Source organism: Natator depressus, chromosome 4 (assembly GCF_965152275.1).
Source record: "Natator depressus isolate rNatDep1 chromosome 4, rNatDep2.hap1, whole genome shotgun sequence".
NCBI lineage: Eukaryota > Metazoa > Chordata > Testudines > Cheloniidae > Natator > Natator depressus.
Window position 1 is genome coordinate 135,062,899 of NC_134237.1, and position 25,749 is coordinate 135,088,647.

At 47.2% G+C, this 25,749-nt stretch overlaps 1 protein-coding gene across 1 annotated transcript in view; it reads right to left on the bottom strand.

Annotated features, from left to right (window-relative positions):
- The window catches only part of GFRA4 (GDNF family receptor alpha 4), a 131,219-nt gene that overhangs the window by 26,890 nt on the left and 78,580 nt on the right, over window positions 1-25,749 (bottom strand). The window contains exons 2-3 of the mRNA XM_074951941.1: window positions 23,868-24,146; window positions 3,495-3,575 (exon numbers count right to left, since the gene is read on the bottom strand). Coding sequence (XP_074808042.1) covers window positions 3,495-3,575; window positions 23,868-24,146 — 360 coding nt within the window. The remainder of the gene's footprint in view (window positions 1-3,494; window positions 3,576-23,867; window positions 24,147-25,749) is intronic.

A 25,749-nucleotide genomic window follows, 5' to 3' on the forward strand; every position in this document is an offset into this window, starting at 1 on the left:
AACCTGATGGTGATGAGAGTCATCTCCATTGGGAACTGCACTGTTCTGAGGCCTTAATGAAGTTTGCAGACTATTAGTGGCACAGGGCTCTCTGACTGTGTGTGTACACATGAGCCTAGTTTCCAACATGGAGACTGTGCTTCAAGGCTGCTTTTGAGGATTTTCACCAGCGTGACCAGACCACCCTCACGGAAACAACTGGAGGGCTGTGAATGCTACACGACTGTAATTGTCCTGGAGCTACAGCGAGAAGCAAGGTGAATGACTGAAGAAGCCAACATTCAAGAGCAAGTCACTGGAGGATGTTCTCAGGCAATGGCCTCCAGAGGATTTGGTGGACTAATGGGGCCATCTTTGCAAAGAGCTGTCAACTGACTGGGGCACCTAGGCACTACGATAATTCAAATGACAAATAAATAATAATAATAATAATCAATAATCGGGGGAGGAATAGCTCAGTGGTTTGAGCATGGGCCTGCTAAACCCAGGGTTGAGAGTTCAATCCTAGAGGGGACCATGTAGGGATCTGGATTGGTCCTGCTTTGAGCAGGGGGTTGGACTAGATGATCTCCTGAGGTCCCTTCCAACCCTGAGATTGGCTATGAATCTGTAATAATTCTATGAATCTATAATAATATCCCCCAGCCTGAGATCATCACTGGAAGAAAAGTCAGAGCAAATCTGATGCCTTTCAAATCTCGATGTCGTCTCTACCAGGAAATGCAGAGTCAACGGGCCTATCTCCACTCACTTCTAAAGGGTGGAACTCCATTGGCCTCAGCAAAACCACCCTTGAAGTACACCAGTGCAAGCAAAGAGCAGAATCTCAAGCATAGGAATGTCTCAGTGAATAGCAATCTGGATAGAAGAGTGCACAAAGGAACGTTGTTACTCCAGTGAGGAGGGTCAACACCTGCACAAAGCCATGAAGGAGAATGCTTCAAAAAACTAATACTGTGGTTACTTGGGAGTAACACTGTCTTAGAAAGGAAAGGAGAGACCTCGGAAACCAGATAAAAATCAAGTATCGGGGGTAGCTGTGTTAGTCTGTATCCACAAAAACAACAAGGAGTCTGGTGAGAAACTGCAGAACCATTAATTTGGGCTTGAATAGGGACTGGGAGTGGTTGGCTCACTACAAAAGCAGCTTTGCCTCTCCTGGAGTTGACACCTTCTCATCTATTATTGGGAGTGGACTATATCCACCCTGATTGAATTGGCCCTGTCAACACTGGTTCTCCACTTGTGAGGTAACTCCCTTCTCTTCATGTGTCAGTATATAATGCCTGCATCTGTAATTTTCACTCCATGCATCTGAAGAGGTGGTTTTTTACCCATGAAAGCTTATGCCCAAATAAATCTGTTATTCTTTAAGGTGCCACCAGATAAAAATCACATTATCTGCAAATATTAGAGATTGGTGAGGGGGAAAGAATATCCACATCTTTCTGATTTCACTGTTAAACTACTTGATTTGAGCATGAAAGATGATCCCTTTTACCCAGGAGAATCCCTGCTAGGAGTGGTCAGGCGATTCATCTGAGACCTCATGAATCTCCTTATGTGATAAAAGAGATAAAGTGAAATTCCTCCTGGCTGCAAAGAAAAAGAATTTGAAGACAAATTTTTTCATCTCTGCCAACTTGAGACTCGAAGCAGGAGGGACTTTATGCCAATTAGAGAAAACTTTATGGAAGAAGAAGCCAAGTCTCTTGCTAAATTTAGGATGCTACATCAAGACAAAAAATATCTTTGGTGAGTCATTGAAACCAGACAGCCTTCCTGAGGACATTAAGAACAGCCTCCGACTTATGACTGCTATGGCCCTACAGAGACATGTGACCAAGTCACCTGGTACTGGACTCCATCATAATATTAGTGTTTTTCCACTGACCGGGCATGGGAATCTAACTGGGAGATGAAGGGTTCCCACCATATGCCAAAGCTATTTAAGGCAGGGGAGTGACATCATTGTGGTTCGTTCTTCACTGACTCCCCGCCCAAGAAAGAAGACTGCTGGAAACACCTAAGAAACAAAAGACTGAACTAGGGGAGAAGGGCTGAACCCAGGCGAGAGAGTTTTCTAGCCTGTGAAAGGAATAACCGGAGTTTTAAACTGCAAGCAAGTGTAGCTTTCCCTCAAGAATCTCTGCAATCTGCATAAAACAACATTTAGGGTGATAATTTGCTACTTATAACCATTTTATTTAGTATATTAAGCTTTGATTGTGTTTTGTTTATTTGCTAGGTAATCTGCTTTGATCTGTTTGCTACCCCTTATAATCACTTAACATCTATCTTTTGTAGTTAATAAACTTGTTTTGTTTTGTCTAAAACCAGTGTGTGGAATTCATAACTGGGGGGGAGGGGGCACAAAGCTGTTGCATATATTCCTCCACATTGAGGGAGGGGGCCAATTTCATAAGCTTACGCTGTACAAATCTCTGTGCAGCTCAAGATGGTACAATTTTGGGGTTTACCCTCAATGGGGGGGGTGTGTGCATTGAGTAACTGGGCAGTTCCTTAGCTGAGCCTTGCCATGCAGAGCTGATCTCAGCATCCATGTGTAGCTGCAGCTGGGTATGTCCCTACCTGTATGTGTGCTGGTAAAGTGCAGTCTGAAGCCTGGGGGAGGGCTTGGCAGGTTGCACAGCAGTGCAGTGTAAACGGAGCCCAGACTGGTGGGTCAGACTGACTCAGAGGTACCCCAGTTCCAAATGGCATCCCGGGTAAGGGGAAACCCATCACAGCCCCCCCTTCACCTGAGGCCCCGCTCCCCTCTGCCCTTCCCCCCCATCGCTCACCCTTATGGCCAGTAAAAGGTGGGAGGGCATAGAATCATAGAATATCAGGGTTGGAAGGGACCTCAGGAGGTCACCTAGTCCAACCCCCTGCTCATCTAGTCCAACCCATAGCTCCCCCACTTTTAAAAGTAATGGGGCCAGGGCCCCCCCATTCCGGTGCCCCTGCCCCGAACTGTACCTGGACCCCATTGCCCCATCAGGCAGGCATGGGGCCAGATTTACCAAAGAGGTCTGCTTCCACTGAGGCCTCTGAATGGGGCCAATGGCTGCTGATCTCTTTTAAAAATCCAGCCAGCCGGCTCTGCCCTGAAGGGGATGGGCACCAGGAAAGCAGGGTTCTTCTGGCCAGAGCTCTTCTCCCAGAGTCATGGTGTTTTCTACCTCAGCTGGGGGAGCTTCAGAGGCTGCCTATCCAGCCCTTGCCTAACTCTGCCCTGGTCCCTCGCTCTTTATGGCCCTGGTCCAAACATATAAAGTGCCTCTCCTGAAGACGTGCTCTTGTCTCAACAGCTTAGCATGGAAATGCTCGGCACAGACAATGCTAGAGGGAGCCGTGCAGCGCGACAGATGGCGGTGGGGCAGTGAGAGGCCCAGTCATTCCGGCCCTCCCAGATCTGGATTGCAGGCCCCCTCCCAATGAGCACCCTGCTTTGGGCCAACAAGTAGGAGAATGCGCTCCGGCCCACCTACCTGCGGTGATGGATGCCAGCCGGACGTAGTCAAAGCCCCTGACGAATGGCTCATACGGAGAACTCTCCAACACATTCATACCTGAAGTGAAAGGAAGATAAGTTGAACCCCAGCACAGTAAGGCAGCTCTGGCTCCTGAGATTTGTGCTAGGAACCTGTCTCAGTGCAAAAGCCGGAGTCTGCAGAACAGCGTTTGCATTATGGGTCTCCATGATGCATATTCTTATAGTGAGTCCATTTCCCCAGGGTAATGCTCAGTATCTTAGGGGCTGGTGGAAGAGGCCAGATCAACAACATCTGGAGAGCCAAGTCCTTATCCCCAGCACAGGCCACAGGAGATTTAACCAAGGCTACCCCTTGAAAATGAACCTCAACCTTGGCCTGGGTGGGTTAGCTTCTATGGGCGAGAGAGCTGTTTGGTCTCCTTGGACCACTCAGTTCTTGGTCTCTCTGCTGCCAGTGAGGGGCCCAGTTATACAAGGAACTGGACAGACTCCATGAATACACATGTGATGGTAGCAATTTTAATTCACTACACACGCAGCGTTCTATCCCACCTGAGGTCTTTCTCGAACTTGCTGCTTTCCAGACAGCCATCCCTAGGCTGTGCTGTTTATTGCCTTACCCTAGATTGGGTGTGCCTTTATATTTATTAACAGTGTGTCTCCTCCCAATGCATGCTGCTCTTTCTAGCTGAGCTTATAGTGAATAACACACAGCCCCAGCAAAAGCCTCCCGGTGTAGATTAAGGATGCCGGAAATTTTATTCCATCAGAGTTCTCCTTTTATCAACTCCAAGGACCATAATGTGCCATGATACTGACTGATGCCTCAGTAATACTCTGTGGAAAATAGTTTAGTAAGTTTAAAAACAAACAAACCTCTGGGGGGATTAGACATTTATATGGATAAGATCAGCAGCCTGAGCTGCACTAGCTGGGATAAAAGGGCTATCAAACCTCATGCTTCAGGGCATATGCTGATCCCCAGCTGGGGTCAGGAAGAAATTGCTCCCTTGATGCACAGTACTATGGATTACCACAGGTGTATTACAAGGCAAGTTTACAGCTTTCTTTGAATTACCTGGCACTGCTACTGACTGCATCGGGGACCATTTGTGTGCTTCAGTGGAGCAGTTTCTCTGTTCTGATGACACCACCTGGCATCTGGTAATGTGTCTCCAAATACTGAAGTGCCTAAACACAGACTTGCTCAATAGATGCGGAGTAAATGCTACGCTATGTAAATTCCCTGGGCGTATGGTGCCACAACTGGTTTTTATAAAGGCTTCTAAGAAGCTTTTCTGGCCTCTTGGGCACGCCCGTATGAAAGAACAGCCTCTGCACGTCAGTTTCAGAGTGGCTTCCTTTTTTAGTCAATGAGACATTTAGGGATTTTTAAATATTATTGGGAAAATGTGTCCCCAAGGAAACGAAAGCAGAGAAAACAAAGACTCAGTGGTGTTTAATGGACGTGCGAGTCAATCTGCTGCTCAGAGAAAATAAGGGGCTCACGACCCCGAGTGAAGCCCCGGTCACCTGCCGTGGGAAGCAGAACCTAGTCAAATCCTGATTTACAGCATTCGCTGCTTTTCCAGCCCTGGGCTCCCCCAGCTGCTCTGCCAATGCATCTCAATCCTGACCCGCAGTTCCCCTGCTATTGCCGTGTAGAGCACCCACACAGCTCTGCCGACGTGTCTCAGTCCTGACTTACACCACCCCCTGCTATTACAGACCTGGGTGGGTGACCCTGCAGCATGGGCGGCGGGTGAACCGCTGGCTCGAGGAGGCTAGCCTCCAGCCCTGCTCCTTCTGCCCGAGGCCCTGCGCCTTCTGCCCCCCTGTCCCAGATCACTGCAGCCGCTGGTCCTCGCCAGCACCCCCAGCCCCCCAACCCCAGAGCGCCGGGCAGCACGGCCCCAGTCTTCCCAGCCCCGGAGCTCCGGGCAGCGTGGCCCCAGCCCCCCCAGCCCTGGGAGACTGGGCAGCGCGGCCCCAGTGCCAGCCCCAGCTGGGGCCATGGCACAGGGGAAGAGCCACCAGCAGAGCAGGAAGAAGGAGGGGGACTGGGGGTGGAGTGCGGGCAGGCCCACACCTGTCTGTTTGGGGAGGCTCAGCCTCCCCCAGCCTATGATACCCGCCACCCATGCCATGTAGCTCGTTTTGGCCGGGACAGTCCCTTTTTTAAACCCTGTCCTGGCCGTCGCAACTTAGATCAGTTAGGGCGCAGAGGAACATGTGGGGGTGGGGGGTTAGTGGTGATGCCAGCCTCGCTTCGGGGGCGGGGTGGCAGACTCGGGCAGGGGTAGGCAGGGCTGGGGCGAGCAACAATGCCAGGAGATGGGGGGCCTTGGGCTAATCCCACGCGATGTCTCATTTTCCCTTTGGGAAATATGGTCACCCTAGACCTGGGTCACTACCTCTGTCTATACCCCTCCGTGCAGCACTCCACTCTGAGGTCTGGCTTTCAGGCTCCGGGGAAGCTGATAATGATCTCTGGCTTGAAAAAGACCAAAATGTGGATCAAACTGGCTTTCTTACTCAGTTGTTGAACCGTTTCCATCGGACAGTAGATCAGCAAAGCACCGCGCATCAAAGGAAGGGGATGTGGTGGCCGTGACCTGCTCTGCTTTCAACTGTTGGATGGGAAACCAGCTGCATTTCTCAACACAACTAGAACACAGTACGTGTTAAGTTACCTACCCCCTCGCCCCGCAGGGCTTTAGCTTTTCCATGGGGGAAGCTCATAGCAGAGGCTTTCCTCTTTACCTGGGATGCTCTAGGTCAAAGGTCACCTGCAGAACCTAAAACAGTGGCTCACAATGTCCAGAGGGGGAGTGGATCTGACTAATCTCCCCCCAAGCCCTCTGCGCAATGTCCTTTCTCTCAGTCGCTGGGGACACCACACCACCAACCTTCTACTTGTCACTCAGGTCTGTAACCTGGGCATCATCTTCCCCTTGGGCCTCTCTCTAGATCCTCACATCCAGGCTACATCTAAATCATGCCAATTCTTTCTGCTTCACATCTTTAGAATACGGCCTTTTGACTCCATCCACACAGCCAAAACTCTTGTCCAAGCTCTCCTCGTCTTGGATCTCAATAGGGCCCTACCAAATTTGCGGCCAAGAAAAAAGCGTCACGGACCATGAAATCTGGTCTTTTGTGTGCTTTTACCCTGTACGATACAGATTTCACAGGGGAGACCAGCGTTTCTCAAACGGGGGAGTCCTGACCCAGAAGGGAGTTACAGGGGGTCACAAGGTTATTTTAGCGGGGTCTCAGTATTGCCACCCTTACTTCTGCACTGCTTTCAGATCTCGGCGGCTGGCGAGCGGCAGCTGCTAGCGGGACACCTGGCTCTGCAGGTCACGCCCCGCCAGCAGCAGCCCAGAAGTAAGGGTGGTAATACCATACCATGCCATCCTTCCTTCCACGCTGCTGCCTTCCGAGCTGGGCGGCCGGAGAGCGGCGGCTGCTGCCCGAGGGCCCAGCTCTGCAGGCAGCAGCGCAGAAGGAAGGGTAGCCGTACCGCCCCTGGAAAGAGCTCCCCATAAACATCCACAAAGCTGCCTCCACTGTCCTCCTTCAAATCCCATCTCAAAACTCTCCTTTGCCGTGAAGCCTTCAAAAAACTGGACAGTGGTCTGGCTGCTGGTGTGCAGAGAGCACTGCCTGTCATGTTGACCCTATTGCTTCATTGTTTCGTGGTACTCTCCCATTGGTCCATATCCATCTGTTGTCTCTTGTCCTATGCTGAGATTGGAAGCTCCTTGGGGCAGGGATATGTTTTTGTTCTGGGTTTGTACAGGACCTAGACAATGGGGCTGTTGGAGACCCCAGGGCATGGCCACTAGTTAAGTCAAGGGGATGGAAGGCCATAAGGGTCGAGGAAGTCTCCCTGCTATAGGCCTAAGGGCTTCTTTTCAACCCCCCTTAATAGAATTCAGGCCTGGCTGGTTTGAGTAAGCTCTTTTGCTCTTAAAACAATGTTGCAGCCGCAGATAATGCCTCATAGTGTAAGGTTTGCTGACGCCAAGTTAAAGATAACAGGAGAGACAGCTACAAGGCCAGACAGGATGTGCTGGTTGTTTAAGTTGCTAGGAATGCTTGTTAGAGGTTGCAGGAAATAAATATTGTTGTAATCATATGAGGAAGGCAGAGTATTTGTGCGAAGTTTTGATTGGCTGATGTGTGGCGCAGTAGCATTAAGGAATATAAAAGTGTGTGTAATGACCTGCTCTGGGGTGCAGGATTTGAGATTCTGTTCTCCCTGTACCTTGTTTGCAGCTGCAAATAAACTTTTTTTGCTTCTCCACCCCGTTGTGTTTATTGGGTGACGCACACCGGGCAACGAACCCCTGCTGTTGTTTGCCTCTGGCACTGGGTGCCGGCAACAGGGCCCTGGCCCACGACTGGTTCTCCTACATTCTATGGTAATAAAAAACAGCAGTAACTAATGGAAGCACAGACGCCAAGGTATGTATTCCTCCACAACAGCCCTGGGAGCACGCTGCTTCGGGGATTTCATTGACGGTAAACTCAACCAAAAAGAGGGCTCAGTCCTGCATGGTGCTGAGCCCCCCTCTTTGCTAATGACTTCACATCCCAGCACTCAGCACCTTGTAGGTTCGGGTCCTAAGATTGCATCTGAAAGTGGGATTCCCAAGGGGTACACTGAAGCAGAGATCATGGAAGCTGTGATCAGGGCAGTTTGCCTTGTGCTGAGGCTCAGGGGCTACTTGGAGGGAAAACGAATCTGAGTCTGCCAAAAACGGAGGTACATCTTAAAGTCCTATTACAGGAAAAAGATGCAACTGAACTTTACCTGCAGTTCCCAAGAGCCAGCTCAGGATTTCCTAGCCCGGTCACTTGCTTTGAGACAGAGAGTACTGTTTGCCTCATAGGTTTCAGAGTAGCAGCCGTGTTAGTCTGTATTTGCAAAAAGAAAAGGAGGACTTGTGGCACCTGAGAGACTAACAAATTTATTTGAGCATAAGCTTTCGTGAGCTACAGTTAGTCTCTAAGGTGCCACAAGTACTCCTTTTCTTTTTGCTCATAAAGAAGCTGATTCTGACCTAAGATATGAGCGTGTCCTTGTACAAAACCTGCTCCTCCAGTCAGTCCTGGCAGGACAGCAAAATGCCAATATTCAGACTTGTATGCAGTGTAGCTGTAGCCGTGTTGGTCCCAGGATATTAGAGAGACAAGGTGGGTGAGGTCATATCTTTTACTGGAGCTTTCGAGCCACACAGGCTCTTCTTCACGTCTGGCAAAGGCACTCTCAGCATCACAGCTAAATGCAAGGTGGAACAGATTGTTTAGCATAAGTAGTTAGCACATATTGTAAGGGACCATTCAAGGCAGAATGGCCCATTAACACATCTGCAGTCATAGGACAGAAAGAGGGGGTTAGTGGGTTACAGGTTGTTGTAATAAGCCATAAATCCAGTGTCTTTGTTCAGTTTGTGATTTTCAGTGTCTAGCGGTTATGAATTTAAGCTCCCCCCCGGTTCGTCTTTTGAAAGTGCTGTGTAGGTTTCCTTTGAGGATGAGGACTGATAGGTCAGACATAGAGGGATTGGTTTGTGAAAAGTGGTCACCCACAGGTAGGTGATAGGGTGTTTTTGTCCTTTATCATTTTCCTGTGTGAGTTCATTCAAGAGCGTAATGATTGTCTCTCTCACCAACAGAAGTTGGTCCAATAAAAGATATTATCTCACCAATCTTCTCTCTCTAATATTCAGACCATGCTGTGGCTTTATTTAAAAGACAGACTGGCTGCGGAGGAGACCCTGACTGAGATGCTGCATGCTGCTATACGAGGAGGTAGAGAAGCAGCAGAAGCTGGGGACTGGAGCATGTACTTGTGTGCAAGGGCCCTACACAGAGCAGCATACAGTAAAGCAGCGCTTCCTCCCAAGGGGAAAGGAGTCTCCCAAGGTGACTCATTAATGAACGAGATAATGGAACTAAAGACCAGTGGTGATTAACTCAAAGGCGTGGATGCCAAAATGAAGATATTACAGCGAGCTGTCCGGGTGCATGACGAAAGAAGTCATAATGGCTTGATCAGACAGGCAGACAGACAGCTCCAGAGAAAAGGACATGCGACTGCAGGCAGGCTGCTAGCGGCAGTACTTGTGACCACTGTTTCAGATGTGGCAGTAATGAATACAATCAGTCAGGATGTCATGCAGGAAAATCACAAGAGAGCGGAGACAAAGCTGGCACTGCATCTGATCTACCAGGAGCAGCCTACCTTTGCCATCCTACACTGAAGCAGGAAACAAGAATAGCTAATTTAGCTGGAAATAAATGCACTATGTGGTGTTTTGCCAAGTCCTATGGGACACTAGAGCACAGGTATGCATGGTCTCAAGTCAGTGGGTGGAAGATAATCTCCCAGGGACACACCTTAGAAAGTTTGAAGAGTTACGGGAAATAGAAGACGGGCTTGGCCTTAAAGCTGCCAATGGAACTCAAATCCCATGCAAAGGACGGACTAATGTCCCATTCCAATTAAGCGAAGATGATGACATCCTGATGTTCCTGGACTGCTCAGTGCACACAAGTTAGAGTACTTAATCATCGGCTACAATGTTACTGAGAAGATAGTCAAATATCACTGCTGCAAATCCTGAAATTCACCTGATGAGGCACCAGCATGTAGCCTCACTGACAATATTAAGTGTGTATTTCCTCACATTGCCATGGCAAAAGTGGAAGCTCTTGTGAACATCATCCGAAACAACAATTCTGAAACCTGAGCATGCTTCAAATGGAGAGAAGGGACGTGATTATCCACCAAGGGAAAAACCCCCACTAATGTCACATGATGGACGCATACAGGTCTGGATACTGAAAGTTTAACAGCAATTTTTGCACCAGATGCTGCTGCTTAGTTGCCTGAGAATTTGGACAAAAAAGAAACACTAATGAAAATTATAATCGTCTTACCAGATAACTATCCCTGCGAGTAAACCATTAAAACTTGACATTATTTTGAAAGGACGAACTGCGCTGGGAATTTTACAGCAGATTAAATCTGAAATTCCAGGGGATATTCACCAGATAAAATTCCTCCTGGTGGCAGTAGCGTCAAAAATGAGAGATGGTAGTCCCAAGGATCAAAGGCTAAGCCAACAAAGAGAACTACTGCTATCCAGAGGGGATGATCAAGATCTGTTTGAACCAGCACTGAACCTAAGCCGTTTAACAGAGATGCAAAGGAAAATGGCCCAGCAGATGCTGAAAGAGAAAACCAAGGCATGGATTAAGACATGGGATGGATACCTAGTCTGCAGATGTATATCAGGTTATATGACCAGCAACATGTACAGAAGGCTTACATCTCAGTGTCTCATCCACTGTATAAAGAAGTCAAGGAATACCTGCAAGATCTCTTAACCAGGGGATGGATCACAAAATCAAAGTCATCCTGTTCATCACCAGGGTGATGTATCCAGAAAAGGGATGCTAATCTAAGACGCTGCATCAGCTATTGGGAACAGAATAGAAAAACCAGACCAGACAAGCAACCCATCTCTCGAATCCAAGATGTTCTGAGTGGATTAAGAGGTAAATCTTGGTTCTCCATCTTAGATCAAGGGAAGGCCCTCAAGGTTCACTGACTGAAGAAACCCATCACTTCACAGCCTTCATTACTCCATGAGGTCTATACGAATGGATTAGCCTGCTTCCTTCCAGCAATGGACAGAAGAGTGCCTTGCAGAATTTAGAAAAGGAGGTTGTGTGGCACCTTAGAGACTAACAAATTTATCTGAGCATAAGCTTTTGTGAGCTACAGCCCACTTCATCGGATGCATGCAGTGGAAAATACAGTGGGGAGATTTTATATACACGGAGAACATGAAACAATGGGTGTTACCATACACACTGTAATGAGAGTCATGTTCTCTGTGTATATAAAATCTCCCCACTGTATTTTCCACTGCATGCATCCGATGAAGTGGGCTGTAGCTCACAAAAGCTTATGCTCAAATAAATTTGTTAGTCTCTAAGGTGCCACAAGTCCTCCTTTTCTTTTTGCGGATACAGAATAACACGGCTGCTACTCTGAAACCTTGAAGAATTTAGGGATGAGATGTGCATTCCCTACCTGGATGATGTCCTTGTGCGCAGTGACACTATTGAAGAACACATGGAGAATGTAAGGAGAGTATTGCAAGAGCTACACAAGCATGGAATTAAGATGAAAGCTGCCAAATGTGAGCTCTTTAAGAGAGAGGTACTTTACTTGGGAATTGAGGTATCTGCTGAAGGTTATAAGATGGATCCAGCTGACATTTTGGCTGTTCATGATTTTGCAGATAAGCCACCAAATATCCTCAGGGAACTTCACAAGCTGCTAGGCTTCCTCACCTATTATCCAAGCTACTTCAAGACTTTTTTCAAGTAGCAACGCCATTTCTATGACTTGTTGACTGTTCCACGGGAATCTGACACACAACACCATCAAAAGTGGACCTGGAAAAGGAAGACGCTTCCAGTAAGGCATTAGGTGCAGTCTTATACCAGCGCCAGGAAAGTAAACTGAGAGCCATTGGTTATGGATCAAGAACACTAATTGCAGCTAAGAAAAATGATCACCTTCGTTCAGGAAAGCTGGAGATCCTAGCTTTGAAGCAGGCTGTAACTGACAAATTCTGTGACTACCTCCACTATATACAATCCTTCACAGTTTACAGGGATAACAACCCATTAACCTATGTCCTCCCCTCTGCCAGGCTGAATGCCACAGCACACTGTTAGGCTGAAGAATTAGTTGACTTTAACGTCAAAGTTAGATATTGTCCAGGGTAATCTAATGTGGTTGCAGATGCTTTATCCAGAATGCCCCTTGATGTGGAAAAATATATGATGAAATGCACAGATGTTGTTAATGCTGTCTTCTTGGTTAGCAGTTATTACTACCAACCCTTTGGCAGCAGAAGACTTCTCCATGGCTATTAAATCCACCATAACACCTATTCTGTGAGAAGACATTTTGGCAGCTCAGAAGGAAGATCCAGCTGTTGCTAAAATTCTTCATTATAAGTCCTTGGGGCATACACTGAACAACCAAAAGAGCTCAGGAGGATGTGGTAAGATCTCTGCCCTGATGTGAGAATGGCATTGGTTGCATTTGGATACAGATGGAATACTTAAGCAGAAAACCTACTTATGAAATCAGCTGTATCACTTGAAAAACCCTAAGGCGGGTATATCAAGAACTACACGAAGAGATGGGACATTTAGGAGTAGAGCAAAAAATCAGTCTCACAAGAGACCACAGATGAAGAGGGATATTGAACATCATATCACTAGAGTCTGTACATGTGTCACAAAACCTCACCAGCCTTCCAGAGTGCCACTAACATAGTCACAACAGAACCATCTGAGCTCGTATCAATGGACTTCTTGCATCTAGCCAGAAGCAAAGGAGGATATGAATAAATCCTAGTAATGGTGGATCACTTCGCTGGGTTTGTCCAACCCTACCCTACCACCACCAAGTCAGGCAAGACTGCAGCAAACATGATCTTCAATTACTTATTTGGTTTTCCTGAAAGGATTCATCATGACCAAGGGGCAGAGTTTGAAAATAATTTATTCAGAAGGTTACAGCATGACTGTAAAATTGAAACATCTCGCACAACCGCACACCACCTAAAGGATAATGGTTAGGTAGAAAGGCTGAACTAAATCCTATGTTGAGAACCTTACCAGAAGAATAAAACTCAAACTGGAAGGACTCTCTTAAATCAGGGGCAGATTTAAGGGTCAGAGCCTGGTTACCAAACATGAAGCTTAGGGCTCAATGGTCACATCAATTTAGGCTTTTTTTAAAGATAAAAAATGAAAAAAAAAATCCCATAAAACAAAAAGCACAGGCCTAAACAAAAGTGGACTCTCACCCAAATTATGTTGGCTGGTGTATATCCAATTTTTGGACCCTCACACCACGGCGACATTTTTCCTTGGCAAATTATTCTACGATGCTGTCCAGCTGTCTCATCTTTATCAATTGCAAGGAGCACTAGACATTCAGCCCTGTTTGTGATATGACTGACCACATGTAGTTTTTGACACATCTTAATGTGCTTATTGTGCAGTCAGCACTAGCCACTCCAACTGGTATGGTGAGAAAAAGTCAATACAACATTTTTGTCAAGGTTCCTCCCCCACTCTGAACTCTAGGGTACAGATGTGGGGACCTGCATGAAAAACCTCCTAAGCTTATCTTTACCAGCTTAGGTCAAAACTTCCCCAAGGTACAAAATATTCCACCCTTTGTCCTTGGATTGGCCGCCACCACCACCAAACTAATACTGGTTACTGGGGAAGAGCTGTTTGGAGACGTCTTTCCCCCCAGAATACTTCCCAAAACCTTGCACCCCACTTCCTGGACAAGGTTTGGTAAAAAGCCTCACCAATTTGCCTAGGTGACTACAGACCCAGATCCTTGGATCTTAAGAACAATGAACAATCCTCCCAACACTTGCACCCCCCCTTTCCAGGGAAATGTTGGATAAAAAGCCTCACCAATTTGCACAGGTGACCACAGACCCAAACCTTTGGATCTGAGAACAATGAAAAAGCACTCAGTTTTCTTACAAGAAGACTTTTAATAAAAATAGAAGTAAATAGAAATAAAGAAATCCCCCCTGTAAAATCAGGATGGTAGATACCTTACAGGGTAATTAGATTCAAAACATAGAGAACCCCTCTAGGCAAAACCTTAAGTTACAAAAAAGATACACAGACAGAAATAGTTATTCTATTCAGCACAGTTCTTTTCTCAGCCATTTAAAGAAATCATAATCTAACACGTACCTAGCTAGATTTCTTACTAAAAGTTCTAAGACTCCATTCCTGGTCTATCCCCGGCAAAGACAGAATATAGACAGACACACAGACCCTTTGTTTCTCTCCCTCCTCCCAGCTTTTGAAAGTATCTTGTCTCCTCATTGGTCATTTTGGTCAGGTGCCAGCGAGGTTACCTTTAGCTTCTTAACCCTTTACAGGTAAGAGGAGCTTTCCCCTGGCCAGGAGGGATTTCAAAGGGGTTTACCCTTCCCTTTATATTTATGACATGCTTATTGTGCAGTCAGCACTAGCCACTCCAACTGGTATGGTGAGAAAAAGTCAACACAACATTTCCATTTCTGGTAAAACAGCATCAAGAGAACTTGACACACTGAAATTCAAGTAGTTCCGGACTCCAAGGAACAAAATGAACACTTATGTGCCCTTTGTAAAATAATACATCTTGAAAGACAATCTCATGAACCAAGTCTAAAAGAAAAATATAAGTATTTTCCCATCAGTTTAAGAACTTCCTTCTTTAAAGTTATATTATGAAGTCGCCTGGGATGGAGGAAACCAAATAGAGGAGCTACTTCTTGAAATCCCTCACACTGAGGTTTTAGTTCCACGATCATATTGTTTAAGACCTCAAAATATTTTCTTTGATGGTTACCCTTTGCTTCTAACGCAGAATCGTGTGCAAATTCATCATCCATGTGGCATACGCATCTCTTCCTGTGGCTTGGATAGTTTGCGTTTTCAAAACCCATTGCTTCCCTGCTCTGAGACGTTTTTACAATTTTATCATATTTTTCTTCAGCTCTGAGTTTGCTGAGCTCATTCACTGTGCTCTCAAATGTCCAGAGGACTTGGAACAAGTCAATTTTCTTTGACTGTAGGATTCCAGAGGCTGTAGCTGTGATAACTAAGATCCTATGCCACCATAATAGATTGAGGTAAACCATCCAAGCCATCAAAGACAGGTTGCTTTTTGCTTGTATGTCCTCGCCACTCCTGCGTTCAGCAACAGTTTAATCTTCTAGGCATTCAATTACATTCTCAAAATTTACTATCATTGCCTCATTTCATTCAAGCTGCCCATCTAGACTTGCAGCGTACCTTTAGATGTAAAGGTCTCCTTCATTCTTCAGACGCGTGTTCAATTTCATCTGCAGCATCAATCCTGTCAACTTCTGTGAGGGCTTGAAATGCATCATCATTTCCTCTTCCTTTTGCAAAGCTGTACTCTCTCAAGCATGATACAGATAAAGAAGATAAAGATTCTCTTTAGACTTAATCATTAATTTTTCCCATCGATGTTTAGAGTCTGTGAAATATTTATATATTTCCTGCAAAGTTGTGAAGAAAACCTTTAGATCTGGACTGGCCTTACCTTCCGCAGCTTGCACCAAAACTAGGTTTGTGTGATGTGCTGGACAATGGATGTATGGTGCCTACACTTTGCCTCCCCTGCCTGAAGGATATTCTTTCATTTTTGCTTGCAATCCTCCATGATCTCCAGCCATAACCCTGGCACTATCCTATTCCTGTCAGACATCTGTTTGGGGTTTAATCCATATTTTCAGGATAAAACATTAGTTAACTGGTCACACAAGGATGCAGCACCTGCCTCACTTACTGCTCAAAGCTTACAAACTGCTCTTTTATATCTGCCACTTCTTTGACACAATCAATATTAACAAAGCGAAGCAAAATGGCCATTTGATCAACATGGCGAATATACATGACTTCATCTGCAATGACAGTAAAAAAAAAAAGAAGAAGCTTCTTTACCACTATTCAGTATGCACCACTTGCTAAAAGACTAATAATTTAATCAGTAATTGTCTTGCTCAAGTATTTGACTATCTTGGTGTCGCTGATATTTTGGGCAAAAGTTGTATTATGTCTGTCAAGTAGCTTTCTGATGGTCAGGTAAATACCACACTTGTTGCTCTCCAGCACCTCACGGTGGCCATGGAAGGCGACACCTAAAGTAGCTAACGTTTTGACTGTGCCAAGCAATATTTTTAGTACTTGACATTTCTTAATATTTTCAGATGCTTGTTTATCAAAACAGGCTTTGATGCGGTGACCCTTCGTGACCTGCAGAGCTGCCACACGTGACTGCGCATGTTGTTTGCTCCTCCCATGAACGCTGACTTTAGCATAGTCTTCCAATCGTTAGCCATGTTGATTTCCGAGTTTCTGAATCACCCAATGGGCAACACATGTGACCGTATGCGTAATCTGAAAGATCTGCATAAACTAAGCCACTTGACATGCAAACCTTCATACGATCAATTTTTCATTCTGTAAAATGAAGATGAAAAGTGGCAAAATGTAGGGGAAAAAAGTAAACTTTCCATTTGGCCTATTGCTCAATGGGCTGGCAAGGAGTAATCTGTAAAAGTATATGCAACGGCTGACGTGATAAAACGGAATCTTGAAAGCAATTTTGATCAGATGGGAACGTCAAACCTATTTCAGCAGGAAGGCTGCTTGGACCTGCGTCGTTGCTGATCTGTTCACCTACAGGAAACAAAGTACATTTCCCAATGGCAGCCCTTCGGCACTGGAGTGTGCCCGGTGTCTGTGACCCCTGCAGGATGGGGTAGGAAACTTCTATTACTACCAGCTACGGGGCATGCCCAAATGCTGAGCAATTTTGCAAAGGCATTGCAAGATGGGTGGGTGTGGATCTCTTGGGACCCTGATAAAAATGGGGGTTGATGGCCAGGGGCAGCGTTAGACACATGCAGCCCATACAATTGCATCAGCCCCGAGACAGTGAGGGGGCCCCCTTGCCAGGGTGACTGATTCCGTTATTTGTGAGGGTGAGGCCCCAGAATCGAGTGGTGGGGAGCAGTTGGCAAGGGCAGAGGAATAGCTTATGCAGCTGCTTGCGGGCCCATGCAGTTGGAGGACCCCCTGCAGGCTCAGGGCTGCTCGGCTGCATAATATATGCCTGGCACAGGCTGCTGCCACTGTTTGCGGCCGGCTGACACCTCTAGGAAGGGCCCAGTGAGTAAGACTCCAAAATGGTGGCTCCGCCATGAACTCTGATGAGTGGGATGGCCAATGCAGAGCCTCACCTCCCACTGTGGGGGCAAATTCAAACGAGGGGCAGCAGGAACTGGTGTGCGGCTCTTCCGAGAGGCTCTGACTCTAGCTCCGATGGTTAGCGGCTCTGGATCCCACAACAACAGTTCTGGCTTTGGCGGGAGCAGTGGCGATGGCTCTAGCAGCAGGAGCACAGGAGCAGGGCCTGGGCCAGGGAGAGCAGACAGTATGGCCTGGAGCTAGGCAGGCGTGAGGGATCGGGGAGCAGAGCAAGGGTGCAGAGGCAGGGATGAGAGTGGGGATTGGGGAAAGTGAGAGTTTATCTATCTCAATGTGGGCCATGTGATGGCCCACAATAAAAACCTGCACTGGGGCCCATCTTTTTCTTCCTCTATCATTGGCAGATGGGAGGAGGAGATGGGAGGGACCGGGTCAGCATTTGCTGGCTGTTAAATCTGCCACTGCACGTAATAAGGTAAATTACGCCTGTAATTGTACATGAAATTAGGCAGTAGGGTTTGCACTTTTCTATTTCTTGTATGGAAGATCACCATGTTTGCCCATTGACGTCACATTTCCTTCATCTATGAATTTGGAATCTACAACCGAGGACCATAACGATTATGCTGAGAAATGGAAACAGCTGATGAAGAAAACTTATGAACGGACATCAAAATGTTCTAAAAAATCTGCTACCCATGGTGAGAATCGTTATGAACAGAAAGCGCATGGTGCTGACCTCTTAGCAGGTGACAGAGTACTTGTCAGGAACCTTTCAGAGAGAGAGGGAGCAGGAAAATTAAGATCCTCCTGGGAAGATAAGATTCATGTAGTATTTGAAAGGAAAGGGTAGTCGATGAAGTAAAAGCAGAAGCTGGAAAGGGATGTGTTAGAGTTCTTCATCACAATCTTTCACTTTCCTCTGACTTCTCACCCTGGGATAGAACACCACCCTCTAACCACAGAGGAAGACATAGTGAACAAGGCAACTAGCCCAATAAGAGATCACAATGAAGACAGGAATTTGGACTCCAGGGACTCTAATAGTGAGTGAATCCAGGGGCAGAAGCATTTCATCCGCGTCTGGGAAATGAGGATGTTGTTGATCCTGAAAACTTGAGAACGGCTGATCAGACTGATGTGACATACACACCAGCTGGAGAAAGACATGAATGCCAAAATGAGAGCATGGTACCAGAAACCATCGTGCACAAGAGGACAGATCACCAGAACAATCCACTGACAGGTGAGGTCATCTAACTAGAGAAAGAAGAAGCCGACAGACACTGGCATAGGAGGAGTTAGGGACACCTACTTATCAGTGTCTAAATCCAACTATTGTACAGGTGATTGCACTATGGGGTTATCCTCAGTTTTGTTACATGCCATACCCATTCCTGTATCTTATCCTGCATTCTATGCAAGGCTGACGTAATATTGGTAAGTGAAGTGTTCGATAGCTCTGGATAGTTTGTAATTAGGATAATTTAGTACATTTTCTAAATAGCTTGCAGTATGCCCTGTAACTTGCAGTTAGATGTTTATACCATTGATCACATCCGAACTGTTATTTTATAAGGTGTGAATATGTTTGTGGATTTAAGGGGTTCAGAGCTGACTATTCATAGAATCATAGATATGTCGGGCAGGAAGGGATCTCAAGAAGTCCTAAAGGCCAACCCCCTGCGCTGAAGCAGGACCAAGTAAACCTAGACCATCCCTGACTGGTGTTTGTCCAACGTGTTCTTAAAACCTCCTGCCCACCATGCTGACCAATACAGTTTCATTGTTTCCTTGTACTTCCCCCTCTGTCTGTATCCATCTGTTGTCTCTTGTCCTATACTTAGATTGGAAGCCCCTTGGGGCAGAGACTTTCTTTTTGATCTGTGTTTGCGCAGCACCTAGGACAATGGGACCCTGGCCCGTGACTTGGTTTCCTATGTGCTACAGTAACACAGATAATTAACAACAATAGCTCATGGAAGCAGAGACCCCGGGTTGTGTACCTCTCCACAATAGCCCTGGAAATGCCCTGCTTTGGGGATTTCATTGACAGTGAACTCAACCAAAAAGCAACCCAAAAGAAGGGCCCAATCGAGCAAGGCGCTGAGCCCCCTTATTTCCCAATGACTTCACATTACGGCACTCAGCACCTGGTAGGTTTGGCCTAAGAGCTGCACTCAGGTTTCTGAGAGATGGGCAACACGGCCCTTGCTCCTGGTAGGTCTGGGCAGCCATTCACTTTGTTCTGCACAGCCTCTTGATCCAAGCGTCACCCTCAGCACCTTTGCTTTCTGCTCCTGTCAGCATTTTATTAACCTATCTGTTCTGCAGCCTCTGGTTGGAAGCGTCCGTTTTATTCCTCATTTAATTTTCATGGTGCATAAAACACTGGCAGGCCTGACCGGGGAGAGTTATCACTGCTGATGTGTACTTTTATAAGGGTGCTTAAAAATATTAAATCAACATTTACTCAAATATTTGCACCGTGTGGGGATGAAATGCAGCGTCAGGAGCATGCGCCCCAAATCTGACACATCCCAAAGACACTGTCAGGCAGGAAACTCGACAGAGTTTGGTTTAGAACCACAGAACCACAGGGTTAGAAGGGACTGCCACAGTCATCTAGTCTAGCCCCTGCCAAGATGCAGGATTTGTTGTGTTTATACCATCCAAGACAGGTGGCTCCAGCCTCCTTTTGAAAAGCTCCAGTGAAGGAGTTTCCACCCCCCACAGGCATCTGTTCCATTCTCCTACTGTTCTTACCGTCAGGAAGTTTGTCCTGAGATTTAATCTAAATCTGCTATGCTGTAGTTTGAACCCATTGCCTCTTGTCCTGCCCTCTGTGGCAAGAGAGAACAGCTTTTCTCCACCTTGTTTATGGCAACCTTTCAAGGGTCTGAAGACCACTATCATATCCCCCCCTTAATCTCCTCTTTTCCAAACTGAACATACCCGGTTCCTTCAGCCTTTGCTCATATGGCTTGCATTCCATCTCTTTGATCATCTTCGTCCCTCGCCTCTGGATCCTTTCCTTTCTGGATCCAGTTTCTCCACATCCTTTCTATACACTGGTGACCAAAACTGGACACCCTTCTCCAGCCAAGGCCTCACCAGGCCTCACCAGGGCCGAATAGAGCGGTACTATCACTTCCTGTGACTTGCATGCTGCGCCTCGGTTAATGCAACCTAAAATTGCATTTGCTTTTTTTGAAACAGCATCGCATTGCTGACTCTTGTTGAGGTTGTGATCCATGACAACTCCCAGGTTGTTGGTTTTTTTTGTCACCCACACCACATTATTTCTTCAACACAGACTTTAAAGGGACATTTATATAAAATCAACAAAACCAGTTTTAGTTTATTCCTTTTTTTACAAAAATGCACTTGCACTTCCCCAGCTACAGATCTCTACCCAGGACACAAACATTACAGATTAAGTCTCGTAGCCACTGGGGAGTTAGATAATGATTATTTGCCTCATTAGACAGATGGAGAAACTGAGGTACAAAGCAGTAAAGAGATTTACTAGAGGTTACAAAGCAGAACTGAAGCACAGTTAGGAAAAGAACCATCTATAAGTACCTATATGGGAAGGGATCTAATGTAGTAGACAAAGGCATAACAAAATCTAATGGCTGGGAGCTAAAGCTAGACAAAATCAGGTTAGAAATAAGGTGGATGTTTTTAACAGTGAGGGTAATTAACCATTGGAACAACTTATCAAGGGCTCTGGTGGATTCTCCACCACTGAGTGTCTTTAAATCAAGTTGTATGAAACAAACAAACAAACTCTAGCTCTTCTAGAAGATATGGGCTTCATGCAGGAATCATTGGTTGAGATTGCTATACGATCACTATGGTCCTTTCTAGCCTTAAAATGTATAAATCTATGACCCCTGATCTCCTGGCTCCCAGTTTCCGTGCTTTACCCATACAGAGTATCTCCTGTGTTTTGGATTTCTTTCCCAGTGCTGGAAACACAAACACAACATCCCTGTGCTAATGTGTGAGTTGTGGCCAGGTGGTATCAGCACAGGCCAGGGATGGCGGTGGAGCAGGGGGGCAGGAACACCCATATTCTGTCACTGATGCTTTCTGCAGCCTTGGGAAAAATCACTTAATAATAATTCATTCCCCTCCCCACAGCTGAGGAGAAATGAACCTAAGTGAATTTGGGGCTGGATCCCAAGTGCCTTCCACATGGAACTCCCAGAGAAGTCGTTACAATGCAGGCTGCAAGCTCTTTGGGGTAGGGATTGTTTTCAGTGGATGTTGGTAAAGAGCCCAGAATGATGGAGCCTGACTGGGGTCTCTGGGCACTATGTCATAATGATCATAGATAAAGGGGGCAATGCAGAATTATACCAAAGGCTTGGAAGATGAAATGGTCCAGCTGATGCAGCTGGGATAGCAGCTCTGCACACATACCCCTACCCCCAGGGCTCACCTTAGCTTGAGGCATGATGTAGCCACTCTGATATCATAGAATCATAGAATATCAGGGTTGGAAGGGACCTCAGGAGGTCATCTAGTCCAACCCCCTGCTCAAAGCAGGACCAGTCCCCAACTAAATCATCCCAGCCAGGGCTTTGTCAAGCCTGACCTTAAAAATATTTAAGGAAGGAGATTCCACCACCTCCCTAGGTAACGCATTCCAGTGTTTCACCACCCTCCTAGTGAAAAAGTTTTTCCTAATATCCAACCTAAACCTCCCCCACTGCAACTTGAGACCATTACTCCTTGTTCTGTCATCATTTACCACTGAGAATAGTCTAGATCCATCCTCTTTGGAACCCCCTTTCAGGTAGTTGAAAGCAGTTATCAAATCCCCCCTCATTCTTCTCTTCCGCAGACTAAACAATCCCAGTTCCCTCAGCCTCTCCTCATAAGTCATGTGTTCCAGACCCCTAATCATTTCTGTTGCCCTCCGCTGGACTCTTTCCAATTTTTCCACATCCTTCTTGTAGTGTGGGGCCCAAAACTGGACACAGTACCCCAGATGAGGCCTCACCAATGTTGAATAGAGGGGAACGATCACGTCCCTCGATCTGCTCGCTATGCCCCTACTTATACATCCCAAAATGCCATTGGCCTTCTTGGCAACAAGGGCACACTGATGACTCATATCCAGCTTCCCGTCCACTGTCACCCCTAGGTCCTTTTCTGCAGAACTGCTACCGAGCCATTCGGTCCCTAGTCTGTAGCGGTGCATGGGATTCTTCTGTCCTAAGTGCAGGACTCTGCACTTGTCCTTGTTGAACCTCATCAGATTTCTTTTGGCCCAATCCTCTAATTTGTCTAGGGCCCTCTGTATCCTATCCCTACCCTCCAGCGTATCTACCTCTCCTCCCAGTTTAGTGTCATCTGCAAACTTACTGAGGGTGCAATCCACACCATCCTCCAGATCATTTATGAAGATATTGAACAAAACCGGCCCCAGGACCGACCCTTGGGGCACTCCACTTGATACCGCCTGCCAACTAGACATGGAGCCATTGATCACTACCCGTTGAGCCTGACAATCTAGCCAACTTTCTACCCACCTTATAGTCCATTCATCCAGCCCATACTTCTTTAACTTGCTGGCAAGAATACTGTCGGAGACCGTGTCAAAAGCTTTGCTAAAGTCAAGGAACAACACGTCCACCGCTTTCCCCTCATCCACAGAGCCAGTTATCTCGTCATAGAAGGCAATTAGATTAGTCAGGCATGACTTGCCCTTGGTGAATCCATGCTGACTGTTCCTGATCACTTTCCTCTCCTCTAAGTGCTTCAGAATTGCCCTTGCTAACACCATTCTAGACAGTGGTAGTAGCGGGACTGAAGTATGTCTACACTAGACACTCTGCAGCTACAACGCTGTAGTGTAAACTCTTACCACAGCAATGGGAGGGGGTCTTCTGTAGCAAATCCACCTCCCTGAGAGGCAGTAACTAGGTTGAAGGAAGAATTCTTCTGTCAACTTAGTGCTGTCTCCACCAGGGCTTAGGTCAGCTTAACTACGCCATGCAGGGCGTGAATTTTTCTCACCCCTGAGTGACGTCATTGGAGCAACCTAAGATTTAGGTGTAGACCCGACCTGAGTGGCCCAGGGGACTGACTGCAGAGCCTGTCATATCTAAGTCACTGCTGGTCCACTGAAGGATCCAAAAGTCTCTATCATTGGATGTGGCTGGTGGGAAACCTGGGAGAAATGGGTAGGTGGGTCTCAGCTCAGATCCGAGGGGGCATGAAAAACCACCACTGGAGCCAGCACTAACTGCAAACCAGGTGGGCATCTCAGCAGAGAGGCCAGCATCTGGATGGCGACTCAACTTGTCTGGAGAAGGTTTCACTCTGCTCACATCAAATGGGGAGGAAGCTAGCCCGGCTGCTGCCTGAGCTGATCCTGTTCTGTGGCTAGAAGGAGCTGGAGCTGGAGTGTTTCACCAACCCAAATTTCCTTTTTAAGACCCTATTTGGAGAACCCTCCCGCGGAGACGTGGCACCGACTGACCTTCCATCAGGGTGTGGTGGATGCTCCAATAGACACTCAGGCAATGTTTCTCCTTCTTCATGCCCCGTTTGCACTTGCAGCCATAGAGCTGGCTGGACAGCAGGGCCGTCACCGTGCTCCGGCACTGGTTCTTGGCATCTGGCCCCAGTTTGTTGGCGCCGTTGCCCGCAATGCATTGCCGGAGGGTCCGGAACTTGGAGCTGCAGCTGGGATCATTGGTGCAGGACTCCCCGGCCTGCAGGCAATCTCTGCCCGAACTCACGGCTTCTGTCATGCCTTCTGCGAGAGAACGAGAAAGAGAGAGAGTCATGGTGCGATGCTCCCAGACTGAAGATCAAAGCAACTCAACAACATCTCCCACTTTCCGGGCCAAGCTCTGAATAAGCCTTTGCTTAAATACACAAGCCCTGTGGCCTGCCTTCCCCAAAGATCCCCAAGCACCTTACAAACAATGGGCCCGCTCATGAAGTCCTTACTCAGCCAGATCTCCCATTGACCTCAAGGGCACAAGTCCAAACTGCAAAATCAGGACTTCAATATACAGTCACCTCCCCTCCTGCTGAAATGCACCTACAGTGGAATGCAGCAGCTGCTTAGCAGGGTGTAGCAACACCACCCCACAGCCTCCCAAAGCTGCCCATGCAGCTCTACAGATTCACCTACACGGGAACCGGGCGGGCAACATGCCCCCTTTGTCCCACACTGGCAGAGGGAAAGCCCCAGGAATGAACCGAGGCTATGCCTTCTTTCCCTATTTTGTGGCCCATGGAAATCGCAGAGCTCCACTGAAGTCAAAGGCGATTTACACCAGTGGAAAATCTGGCTTTTTGACTGTAGTATCCCAGATGAAAGGCAGTGGATCAGCCCTGCAAGCTTTGCTCGGTCCCCTGGCAATCCATTGCATGGACAGACCTACTGCATTGCTGCTGATTCCCCTCTGTCTCCCAGCAGCTGAGTGTGGTGCGGCTGCCTTGCCTGCCATGGGGAGGGCAGCGGAATACGCGGGAGGAGAGGAGACTCAGATCCCTTCGCATGCATGTGTTCTCACTCTCATGCATTCAGTGGGGTGGCAGATGGGAAAATTCTCCAAAGGTTCAAAAGGCATTGGGTGAATGCAGCCTCAGTAACCGCGGGGAGATTTGGATGTGCAGTGGGCAAGCCCCAGGTATGCGACGACTGGGTCAGCGTATGTTCCAGGGGCAGGCCAGTTTGTCACTGGCTAGCCATTAGGATTGCTCCAGGGCTCGTGCCTGGTTCGATCATTTCCAATGCCTTGGCAGAGGGCAGGCAGGTCTTGAGTTTTCCCCTCTGAGGGTATGTCTACATCGCAGTGGGAGGTGTACCTCCCAGCTCCTGGGGACGTACCCACAATACCTCTGATCAAGCCAGCTTGCTAAAAATAGCAGCATCACTGCGGTTGCACCGGGGGGATGAGGGATGGGCTAGCTGCCCCGGGGACGTACCTGCAGTTTCAGACAGGATCACACTCAGCGCACCTAACTCATCTCGCTCCCTGTGCGGCGACTTTAGAGCTAAGACAAAATGTGCAAAATTTCATCCCAAAAGGAATTAGTCCGCGTCACATGAGCAACTGGCAAAGGTGGGTTGGAATGGACGGTGGGACCCAGTATGAACTCCAGCAGAGACTCACCATGCCGGGTATAAACACAGACAATCTGCAAAGACCGTATGGTACTTTGGGAGCCTACTTAAAATAAATCAAACATTCGCAGATTGAAACATTTGCCTACAAAATATAAAGTGAATATGTTCTCAAGCTGAGACCCATTCACATGAACAGAGAGACCAGGAGCAATATTTACAGATCAGTGCCTCGAGTGCTGGTGCTTTCTGTTTACGATGCCGGAACTGGAAGCTACTT